The 12,577-nt window shown below is 39.1% G+C and overlaps 1 protein-coding gene across 1 annotated transcript; it reads right to left on the bottom strand.

Annotated features, from left to right (window-relative positions):
* Positions 1-10,697: 10,697 nt before the first annotated feature.
* On the bottom strand, positions 10,698-11,570 carry LOC145487836 (uncharacterized). Its single transcript, XM_081466631.1, has one exon. It carries the CDS (start codon positions 11,568-11,570, stop codon positions 10,698-10,700), a length of 873 nt encoding a protein of 290 aa, XP_081322757.1.
* Between the last annotated feature and the right edge of the window lie 1,007 nt (positions 11,571-12,577).

Raw genomic sequence — 12,577 nt, 5'->3', positions numbered from 1 at the left:
TTGTTTATTCTGCACACACAAAAAAGTAATGATAAATTTTATGTAGTGGTAACATTACTTTTATGATGAATTCTGTTTACTGACCCTGTATAACTCGGCTCATTTATAGCACTGGAACTTAAAGGTGAATCCAATTCATTTTTTATCTATCCTTTTCGTACATTTGATGAACTCAGGTATATACATCATCTTATACACTTTATGTGGACTGTGCAACTGTTACCATTCAGAGATAAGGTACAGAAAAAAAATCTCTGTGATCAACTCTGGGTAAACATGGCCTCAGTAAATGTGGCCGCCAGGCCAATGTTTGGAACTTGTGACTTAGTTTGGCCCTGTGTCTAAAGTGTACCTGTGCTCAGGTGAGTATGATTATTCGACAGGCATTGACGAAAAAACAAGAAAGAAAACAAATTGCCAAACTAATACTTTCCGAAAGTTGAATACAGTAATTTATTATTGGGTGATTAAAAAAAATTTACATTTGAGAACATGTAGCATGAGAACTCGAATTTTCTTGGTGCACGTGGCACAGGCCGGAAGGAATAGATACACAGGAGATGTCTCGTCTCTTTGAAGCATGGAAACCAGTTAGTGGTGCAGGGGCTACCAGGAGAATCAAAATGTCAGAGACCAGTATGTCTGGTTTCTAGTATTTTGTTGTGAAAACGTCGTTCTGGACAATTGTAATGTGCCAGGTGGAAACTAGTGAAAGCTTGGAAGGTATATTTCCTGGTGGTCTGATCAACTGTGGTAAAAACCTTCCAAAAAGATTCGATTCACTGTATAAACTGGGTCATCGAAGTTTTCTGGAGCCAGACAAGTAGTTGGTGAAATCGGAAAGGAAGTGTTCTTTTGAAGGAACTTAGCATGTGGTACTTATTATGGTATTGGGATGTTTTGTCTGACTGAGGCAGGAGAACAACAAATTGATTGGGTCCCTGAAAAGGACTGAGCAACTTTGGAAAGCCATGCCATTTGCCAAAATTGACAATGGAGATGCCAAAAATATGGCAGGTAAGTCTACGTCAGACTATTGTTTTGCACATTTCCAAATGTGGAAATGCTCTGGACTGGTATAAACAACCTTCAGATATTTAAGTGCATTTAAGTTGGTAATAACAATTACAAAGAAGTCCAGTTCACTCTGGGAATAAAACTTACTTTAACTGTTCTTGTTTATATATTCCTGATATGATGGTATGTATTTGTGCCATAATTATTGGCTGTAAACTGGTATTTAAGAAGAAAAAAAAACAATAACAAACAAGTCCAGTTCATTCTGGCGATAAAACTTGTTTTTAAAACTGTTTGTGCGTATACATACGTATTCCTGATTTGATAGTATGTATGTATTTGTGCCATAATTATTGGCTGTTTACATGTATTTAAAAAGAAAAACAAAGAAGTCAAATTAGTCCAGTTCACTATGGGAATAAAACACTTGTTTAATTGTTCTTGTTTATATAAATAGAGAATATTACATGGCTGCACGGAGATATGAATTTCTCTTCGAGTGTTGAAAAATATTTTGCAAGTGAGTGCAGTGAATGAGTGAAATCTCCAAGCAGACATGTAATCTTCGTTTTATTATATAAAATCCTCAAAATACAACAAAAGATGATTTAGTTTTTATTTCAAAATTGACTACCTAAGCTTGCAGTGAATTGTTTATTTGTATGAATTGTAAACAAGGACAAGTTATTTCAGTACAAAGAAAGACTTAAGCGAAAAGGCCGAAATAAAATCTATATAAATAGGAAATGGTCTTAACTAAAGGCAATAAAGATGGTTAGAAATTTGGTAAACAGTATCAAGTAACATAATGTTCTTTAAGCTTACTCCTGGCTTTTGTCACTGTTTTCAACTGCCCTTACAAGCTTTCATTTCTTACTACTTTCAGATGTGCTTTCACGTTTAACAAGAGAGGTATTCTGCTGCAAATTCACATTTATGTTGAATGTTCCTCCACCAATTGTTCTGCTTATTAATGACCCAAGCCCTGTTAGAGGCATCCGAAGTCCTTCAGGGCTATGAATGCACTGATATTCTTCCATAGCAAGGTGTGTTGTACCAGTGGATGCACGTGGTTCTTGCAATTGATTGTCATTCTGGCCTCTGAATGACAAAATACTGGATAGTTTTTCTTTTTGTTTGTCTGACAAGGAAGAATAGTTGTTTACAGAATTAACATTTCGATGTCCTGTGATCTGCATGATGTTGGAGGTATTTTGTTGTCATTTAACTTCTGTACAAGGTGTTTATGAGCACTATGGTTTGTCAATCGCTCATTTTCTAGTCTAAGATAAACCTCTTTTACCATGTCTTCTAGCAAACTGTTGAGCTTGTTTACACTGATGGGTTGTACTTTATACCAGGGTCTTACTGATAGGCTGGATGGCTGAATATTATTCACCGCCAAGTAGAATAGAATCTTAACCGAGTATTCTAAATACTCTTTTCTGTTGGGTGTTTGTTCTCTGTTCTTTGCTGCCGCAAAGGCCAAAATGTATGGTTGAATTAAGCTATAAAGTGTTTATAATGGCTTGAGGGCTTTCAATCCCCAGGCCTTTGGAAGTGTACAGTTTTTCAATTTCCTTGTCTGTTAGGCCATCAGATGTCATAGGCTTGTTTCCAACTCCCTTGGCTTTTAGATCCATTTGTTTTGCTTTGAGGGTAGCCATTGTAGTTTTAAACTCAGCGTCAGTAAAAATTGTGAAGCCGTAGTTTTGTTTGTTCAGATACATGTATCTGTGGATGCTTGAAAGAAAACCTCTCAAACTTGTTGGTTCATATTTGGAGCCTTTTTTTTCCCTAATAGCAAAGATGAATTTCAAAAGGAGGTCGTTCAGAACTTGGGGTGAAAGCTCATGAAGAGATGTTGAATCAAGCAAGCCAGGATTTGATGTCTGAATGAACCTGTTCAATAACTCGACTTCGTATGCAGTTTTCTTCTTTGTATTTGGATTTCATCGTCCTGTGATGAATTTGTTCAGTTTGTCATCTGTGATCTCGACAAACCTGCTTGTTTCCATATTAGAATAAAACTAAACTTAACTTTGACTCGCGAAAAAGCCAAAGCAGAAACTCTCAGCAGATGATGGGGATGGTTCGGCAGACCACAAGTGTTTGATAGTGCGTGAAAATACTGCAAGCTGATTGGTCAAAAGTGATATCTTCACATGTGAGGATATTGTATCATTTTTATCAATTTGTTACAACTCAGTATACCACTGACTTTTATATAATAAATACATATATTCATTTAATGGCTGTTAACATGGAAGAGTTTTCCATCTGCCAAATATTTGTATATCACTGTTGTCTTATTTGTCTCTAGAAGAATTCCATTGATTTCGTCTTCAGTTAGGGTTGGGTGGAGTTCCTTCTGTTTTGCTTCAAAGAAGTTTTGTAGTTGGTTGTGAAAAGCTGCAATGTTGAACTTTTCTTTGTTGGTTATGTCTTGAACAAATAGTTTGACATACCTTTGTTTGCTCTCTGTAGTAATTCTCTGGTCAACTGTTTGCAGTTGTCACATTTCAGTAACTTGCCATTTGTTTCATTTCTTTTATGACATGCACTGCATGCAAAGTAGCAGGCTGGTGTTTTCACACCAGTAATGATGACTCTGACATCTTTTGTTGCCATGTCTAGAGGAGTTGGTTTGGCATTATGCAATTCTTCTGTGAAGTATGGTTCTTGTTCTATCTTGAAGCATTGTTTGGTCGTACTGCCCTACATTTGACCCATGTTGTTGTCTTTCTGCATTTAAAGGTTTGTGAAGATGTATGGTTTGTTCATTTGAACAGAGTTCACCCACTCCTCCCTTGTTGACAAGGATGGGGTCACATTTGCAGTGTTTCTGCCAGACCGCACCATTGCGGGAATCCCGCGTTGAAGTCAGAGATGGCCCCCAGAAAAACAAAAAAGGCCAGTTTGGCCCTTTTGTTTTACAAGGCTGCAGGCTTAACACAGGCATAGCATTTTAAATGCCATCCCAAGGTTCGAAATTGCGACCGATATGGTTGCCAATACAACTAACATTTCATCTTTGACGACCGAAAATTCTGGTTTAGTTGCCATAATGGCGATTAGATATCTCTGTGTTAACGATCAATAATGGTTATTTTGTCACACATTTTGTCCTTCAAGAAAATTATATTGAAAGATCTTTGCTTCTGAATCATTCAACTTAAGAAAAGAAGTCAATCCACCCTTTTGCTTTGCTCAATGCTGTATTGATTCTCTCACATCGGAAAACTTCCAAATGGCTGACTGTGCTCGAAACCGCCCTTTAATGCACTGCAGACCCTTGTTCATTGACTATGTCATGTATGCCTGTGGATTGTTCTCTTGTAATGCATGGATCCTTCATACCAACATCTGATTCAAAAGAAACTTTATTGAGAAGAAACACTTCAAAAAGCACTTGCTGTTAAATTTTATCATAGATTCTAATGAACTGCTTTCTTTTCCTTGGTACCCTGACACATTTTTTCCTTCTGTAGCTCTCAATTTATTGGTTCCTTTCCTAAAAACTTGGCCCCTAAAAAAGGTTTTCAGGGGCCACTTTGGCCCTCAAGGAAAATGTTCTGGCTCAAAACACTGCATTATTTTTATAAACCTTAAATTTACACTTCCACTTTGAAAAGTCAATTTTCAATTGTTCCCAAACCACATTTTTTAGTCCAAAGTCCGTAAGTAGCCAGGCCTTCGGGCTTACAGCCAGGCCTCTGGTTAGTTTCCAGTTACTGCAGTTCAAATTCATGGAAACTCCATGACAACCGCCATCAATTTTGTATGTGAGTCCTCCCTTTGGGTGTGGGAAAAAGGAGGTTTGTTGAAATCTTTGTTAAAAGAAAAGTGCGCAAACAGGTTAATGGAGACATTCCCAAGCAGTGTAAACAAGAACATTATTTCTTTGCAAGGAAACCATCAAAGGCTTCAAAGAACAACTTTGCTTTCTAACAACAAAATTACTAGTGTGAAATAAAAACAGTGTTGAAAAGGTTCATGTCAAGGTCTCTGGTCTGGGTAATATTGCATCATGTTTGCTGTAAGCGACAGGACAGAAGCTCACAACTGTGCTGTTCTGCAATTTATTTCATTGCATAATATTATTCATTTATGTCTGCATACATGCCCAACGAGCAATACTCCTAGAGCCATGATGACCAAGAGAAAAGCAATTTGTGGCTTCCTACCAGTATGGTGCTCCTCTTTGCAGCTCTTTTGGCCGCCAGTGCTCCACTAATAATAATTACTATTCATTTATGTCTGTTACTGTTTATGTAGATGAATTGTATGAAAAGGTTAGAGTTTTGTTTGGTTTAGTGAGCATGAGATTAATTTTTCTTTCACTGGTAGAGTTAATATTCAGTGAGAGGTTCAGGGCAGTGTTTAGTGGGACGAGTTGCTGATTGTATAGCATCAGACTGTGCTTTAGGGTGAGATCATTTGAGCTTTAATTGAACCAGGACTGGAACACACTCGTGTGAGACACAAGAAGAAAGGTTCTGGAATACTTAACACTCTTAACATTTGAAAAGAGTGTCATCATCTGGGCAGGGCACAATGTTTTTATTGCATGAGATACATGCAATGGTTATGGTTACTTGCTATTATTATTTTACCTGTGATAGATGTAGTTTCTTTGTTTCTTCCTGGATCCTCTACTTCTGCTAATGGTTGATTAAATTGTTCAACCTGTTGAGGTACAAATTCTTCATCCTGAGACTTGGATGGCACAAATTCAACAAAAGTTTTCAAATGTGCCTCACAAATGGATAGAAAAGAATAAAATTACATTGAATTAAATGAATGAATAAACAAGGTGTGTTGTGATGCTTTGTAGCCAGTTGTACTCAAGGCTTCCATAAGATAACTTTCAACATCAACAACAACAACAACAACATCTTTTATTTAAACACGGGTTTTAAAGCTAATATAGCTTATGGGGCCGTGTAAAAAATGTTAATAAAATAATAAAAAATTAAAAATGATTAAAACTGAATGTAGACAATGAAAAGTAAGATATGGACAATAAAAGATATGAACAGATTTAATAAAAGGCGAAATCCCTGTCAATTTGGGGACGGCCCATTTGCGGTGACTCTTCATTAAAGTTCAAGTTTCTGAGGGCATGAAACTTTTTTGCCCTTTTGGCATAGTCCCTGACGCTGGCAGTCGATGGTTCTAAAATATTCCAAACAATGGATCCTCTGTGAGAAATAGAGTTTTTCATATAATAAGTTTCAAAACGTACGCTAACACGATGTTGATGATGGAGGTCATACTTAGACTCTTTCCTTTGGATTATATGTTCCAAGCATGATGGAGTTATGTTGTTGTAGATATTAAATATTAAGGTGGCTATTTTGACCTCATAAGTGTCGAATAAAGAGTCCCAGTGAGCTGTTTTTGTTACATCCTGAGAGGGCATGTTGCACGGGAGGTTATATATGACTCTAGCAGCCCTACAATGTATGGATTCCAAAGAATTAAATTCATTTTTATTTGTACAACACCCCCAAATTGGTAGCGCATATATAACCAAGGGTAAAATGACTTTAAAACATAAGAGTCACTGTCTGAGAAAACCGGGCAAAATCTGAAAAAGCTGAAAGATGGGGGTCGGCCAAATTATTCCATACTAACATCATAGATAGGTTAGGTTGACTTATAGATAAATATACTAAAGTTTGCTCTTCAAGTGTTTTGGTAAAGGAAATATGAGATCCACTCTCCATCACCCCCTCAGGTCCTAGTTTTTCTAGTAAATGTGACCCAAATTTGACATCAAGCAAAAACTGTAAAATTTAGCGAACGAAGTTCGTGTTTTGTATCTGATATAGATGGACATAGAACTTCTTGCAAAAAGCCAGAGACATGAGAAATAAGCACAAGTCAGTCTACACCATTTAGTTTTCGAATACCTATATTTTGTATCTGCGAATAAGCAACAAATGAGCTATTTTCAACTTCCCGTAGAATGCACAGCTAAAACTTCAGCAATAATCGGATGCCAAAACCAAACACTCTTACTTTCCCTCTATCACAAACAGCAATAATCTTTTTGGGCCATTCAAAAACCAAGATACTACATCACCTCCATTTCTCCTACCACGCGATGTCCTGTACAGCACTACACAACGCAAGCAATGTGCTGTTAAAGCCGTTCTTGGATTTCACATTGGGTTTGTCCAGTGTTAAATATATGCAGTTGACTAAAGTGGTCTCAAAAAAATTCAGAACCCCTCTTTGGCCAATTTAACAGAACGAGAATTTAGAAAAACACGAAGTAAACAGAACGATGCCATCTTGAGTTGGATTGCTCGCAAGGGACTGGGACCTACTTATTTTTACTTTGGGTGGAGAGGGTCCTATCGCCGTTGCATTGTTGCTAGAAATGTGTGTTTTGTCACGATAAACAGCTCAAGGTCTGAACAAATAATGATATGAATGAATCACACTTAAAATAGAGCCAGCAGAACTGCGCAATATCGTGAACAAACAGCTTCATCTGAATTTTTTTCTGAGCGCTGGCTTTTGATGTACATGTCCACCGTCAAGAAATCAGCGATGCTCTTGCCTCGATAAACTCTTACACTTCTTTCAAGCTATCCAACTCCCGAGTTCTTCATAACTCGATAAAGTGTGCTAAAGCATGAACAACCGAAATTGTTGATTTAATAACAGAAATAGCAATGCCTGTATAAAAAAGTTCCCGTTTAGTGACTTCGAAAGAACTACCGTTAGTTGACACTTGCACTACAGAAGACTAGTGAAACAAATCTCTGGACAATGTATAAGCAAACTGATTACAGTTATTACTCTCCTTGACTGACTCTCCTTGGTTAATCTCTCTACTCGACATGCCCCCCCTCTGAATCAATGAGGAAAGCTGAAATATGATTGCTACCTTTACTGCAAAATGCAATCAGATTGCATGTATGAAATAAGTAGAAACTGTGTCATGGTATTGTTCTACCCATCAATTAAACTGCGTAAAACTAAAGATAACTAACGGAAAATTTGCGCTTGATATTTAGAAAAGAGACTTCCGTGCAGATCCTCTTTGGGTTGAAGTTTCCTTTTTCCTACAGATAACTGCCTTTCCTAAAGTATGTCTGCTTTTGCTTCCAATCTCTCGTTTACTTATTTGAAGTTTGCTAGTTCCGTTGGTCTGTCAATGAACAAGTGTTGGGAAACGAAATATTTACCTAGGAGCCCTCACTGAATACCTCATTTGCTTTTAATAAAAGCGTTGGACTTTTCGTCCCGGCTTGTCATGTACACCAGAGGGTCCTTAGGAGTACGTGCTCTTTGGTTATATATGCTGTTGATGGAACCTTACGCAACAAATTAAACAAAAATTAGTTTTATTATCCCCAATTTTTGTTTTGTTTTGTTTTCTCTTGCTCATGCCAAGCACTTTTTTCCAGTTATCCGGTTTGCTATCAGAATCTTCAAGTCATTCCTTAAAAGAACTGCAGGTTTGTACCACATCTTCGAGTGGCTTCACGTAAGAGTCTTTTCTACCAGCAGGCCCCTCGATTTCTATTCCAAAGAGAAAGCATATTTCTTTTAGTTGGGCAACCTTAAATTTTTGATTTTAGCATGTCACGCTTTGCAAGGCCACAGATGTCATGGCCATTGTATTCGATTGGATACTGCAAGCCGACCCCTTGGTACACCGCTGTCTGCAGTTCTTGCAGCTGTCTTTCTGTTTCTCACGCTTGAAGGTCTTCCTCACTGATGGCTTCGGCTTCTTGAACAAGTAGTTCTCCAGGTGCTTTTTGCTGATGTTGTGTTGCTGCAAGTCGTGAGAAATGACTAGCTATTTGCTTAGCTGTTCGCCATTCTTCTGGAGCAAAACAAAGCCTACCATGCTCGTTCCTAGCAACTCTCATTTGTTTTGCCACCTTTGCTGGATCTTCTTTGTTTCCTTCAGTAGCAAATTAAACATACCTATTGGTAACATTCTCAAGTAACTGAATCACATTTGACAGCCTACTGACCAAAAAGTTTTAAGTTTCTCATATGATTAATTTAATCTTTTTCTTGAACTAATTTTACAGTTCCACGGCTCCTTAGACTGTTCTGAATAGTTGAGATCAGTAGACCAATTTCAACATATTAAAATTCAGCCTAAGACAATAGCCTGCAGCTCAAGGCCTCATGCTGTCTGTTGTTTTAGGCTGAATTTTGATGTATCGAAATTGGGCTATCGCACTGATTTTCTGCGATCAACCAAACAATCTGGTGAAACAGGTGCTGAGATTTATAAACTCACGTCCACTGCAGGTGAAAAGGAAGGAGAAACTGACCTCTACATGCACTTGGGAATAGACTTGTGAAAAGAGCTCAAGAGATGGAAGACTGCGTGTTAACAAGATCTAATTTCAGAGAGGTTTTAATCAATAGCAACCCTTCTGGTCGATACCGCAAAGATTAGGGTTCTTCATCCTGCTGAATTCAAGAAGTAGGACGCATCTTTTTATCAACTGTGAAGACCATTACTTGATCTTTGAAGTATAACTTACCTGTTGTCACCCCGCTATTAAACCTTTCCAACAGAAACTTCTTCACATTTTTGGTTGGTCTCTCACCCTTTTGTTGCCGTTTTAGAACCCAACCCTGTAGTAGTGCCTTTCGTGTTGACATCGAATAGCTATTTGCTTGTGCGTGCCCTGTTTCTCCAACGTGCGTTGACTATTCCCGTAACCTTTTCTGCCCATTTTTTTCATGCTAAATCGTAAACAGTATCACGCTCCATCACTCTCACACGTTGCCTAGTATCCGTGTGGCTTTGGAGATCCCCCTGGGTTCAAAATGAGGCCACACAACCTTCCTCTTCACACAAAAAGGTCTTGCAAATTGGTAATATGTTTCGCCTTTACCATCAGCAGCCCTGGCTTTGACAGTGGGGTGAGAGGCGTAAGAGGCATGATGATAGGAAGACCTGTTGGACCCTGCAGAGATTGACCTACTTCATCATATGGAAACATCTGACCTTCACCAATAGTGTAAGCTTTCCGAGCCCTAATTCCGGAGGCAAGAAACTCAAAGTTGAACAGTGAGCTAATCCCTTTCCATTCTACCGGCTTAGCTGCCTTTGCTACATCTACTTCTGCAACTGCTATTCTGCATCCACTTCGAGTCAGCTTCAGGGAATTGATCATGTTCATAACATTAGATAAAACCTCATCTAGCTGGCTGCATGAGGGGCAAGACATTTCATGAGTGTGATCACAATGTTGAGTGAAGGTGTCATCGTGAGGGTTGCTGAGACTGAAACCAGTGCAGTGGTCAACACATCTTTCCTCGGGTCCAACATGGCTCTTGAAGTCAGTTTTGAGATAACGCTCAGCCTCTTTTAAGATAGTCTTGGCTTCCTTTCCTCAAATCGAAGTGGCACCACCTTCAACCATGTTAGTCACATGTTCAAGTGACTTGAACGCCTGTGCCCCTTCAGGGAGAATTTCATCCCATGAATAACCTGCACTCTACAATTCTTGGAGATAATTCTTAATTCAATGGTGCATGGGATCCCACATTTGTGTGACAGAGGCTAGACATCGCCTCTTTCAAAGATTTGTCAAGTCTGCAATGATTTCACTCTTCTTAAAGGAAATCTTGTCGAGAACTTGTTCCATTTATGGCCAAGAAAGTCTGTACGTTGCTCTTCTGACTGGTTAACGTTCTTGTTGTTGGAGTGCCATGTTTTGACTTGAAATTGTCCTGAGTATGGTGTCGATTTCTCTGGTAACTTTCTTACATCTTGCTTCATTCTCTCTGGAAACGCCAATGTCGTCCACGTAGACATGTTTGCAGAGCTCTTTAGCTCCTTTTGAATACCGAGTTTCTGAGGCTTTGGCCAAGGTCTTGATTGCTGCAGCTGCAATATTGGGTGCTGGTTTGTCTCCAAAATTTAGTCTGGCCAACTGATACACTCTTGGCTGTTCACTTTTGTTTGTTCTGCATAGGAACCTGTGGAATACTTGATCATCTGGGTAGATCCGAACTTGATTAAACATCTTGCGCATGTCTCTGGTATATGCAACTTGGTCGAAGTGCCAAGCCATAAGAACGTTAGGTAAACTCTTAATGTAGTTCGGTCCCTTTTCTAGATGATCATTTAAGGACTTTCCTTTTTGCCCCTTTGCGGACGCCTTGAAGACTAAACAAAGCTTGGTGGTTCTATCTGGGGTTAGAATAGCCTGCATAAGAAGATACCACTCAGGGATGTTATGACTGACCCATTCTATTTCTATGATAAACTCTTCTTCAAGCAGCTTCCGAATGTCGACTTGTACGTCCTCGAGACAGTTCTTTCTCTTGAAGGTTTTCTCTGAGGACAACATACGCTGGTACGCAACATCATAATTGCTCTCCTTTGGGGGTCTATCATCTGACCATGGCATTCGTACTTGGACTTGCCCATCGACGATTTCAGTTGAATCTGCAATTGACTTGATAAACTTGTTTTCTTTTAACTCGTTGTCTTTACATGTGCAAAGCTCTGTCGGCTTGACTCCTAACGTGTCTTGAACAAGAAGTTTCGTCATGTCTTCCAATGCACTGACAGTTCCTACATCAACTGATCTGATTGCAGAGGATTCATCTCCTTAATCGGAAAATTGGCCCATGACATACCATCCGAAACAATTTCTCTTTGCTATTGGTTCTCCTGGACTTCCGGGGATAACGTGAATGTCAACAAATGCATCAGCGAAATCTGTCCAGATCAACAGGTCTACTGTTCCCCCAGATAAATACAGTTCATTCGAGATTCCTTCTAAGTGCAGATAGCCATTCACAATCTTTCTTGACACTGTTTTTGCTGAACTGCATGGTTTATTTATTGCGTAAACCTACATGGGCTTCTGAATGGTTTCTTCTAAAATTGGTACAGCAGTAATGTTAACTAACTCTGTTTCTTTTCACTTCTGACCATCAGCCAGATTCATGGTTAGGTGCACTTTCGGGCCACTTAAAGCTAGTTTCTTAGTTACATTCGTTGAAATGAAGCTCGTGTTGGAACCACTATCTAACATTGTGAGGGCTTCAATGAAGTTTCCGTCCTGGTCTTTAATCTTCACTTTCTGAATTGGGCAATGACTGTGGACGATCCTCGCTTGTTGAGCGTTGAGGGTACTGGCTTGTGTTTCTGCCCAATGACCCGGGATGTTACTCGTTCCCTACATGATGTGGCTACTGGCTCCTTGCATGGAATTTGCATATGGTGCGGCTTGAGGGTTCAAACTGAAGTTAGCAGGAACAAATTGCTCATTGTGAAGAGTGCGATGATGTCTTGTGCATTTTTTGCACGTCAATCTGTCTGGTATTTTACAAACGTTTGTATGGTGTTTTCGGAAGCACTTTTGGCAACGATTGTTTTGTTTTACTACCTCCTGTTGCTGATCGACTGTTGATCGCTGATATTTTGGGCACGTGGCAAGTAGGTGTTTCGCTTCGCAGCCTAGTGGACACACGTCATCATTGGACGTTTCATTGTTTATGGCATGATTGTCAGATTTTCATAGAATTCGGTGATCGCCTGAGTTGTCATGGT

This window comes from Orbicella franksi, chromosome 5 (genome assembly GCF_964199315.1).
Source record: "Orbicella franksi chromosome 5, jaOrbFran1.1, whole genome shotgun sequence".
NCBI lineage: Eukaryota > Metazoa > Cnidaria > Anthozoa > Scleractinia > Merulinidae > Orbicella > Orbicella franksi.
The sequence above is the reverse complement of the archived record's forward strand: the minus strand, read 5'-3'. Positions and strand labels throughout refer to the sequence as shown.

Coding starts and splice junctions, on each gene's coding strand:
- LOC145487836 (XM_081466631.1), bottom strand. CDS start 11,570: ATGACGAAACTTCTTGTTCAAGACACGTTAGGAGTCAAGCCGACAGAG.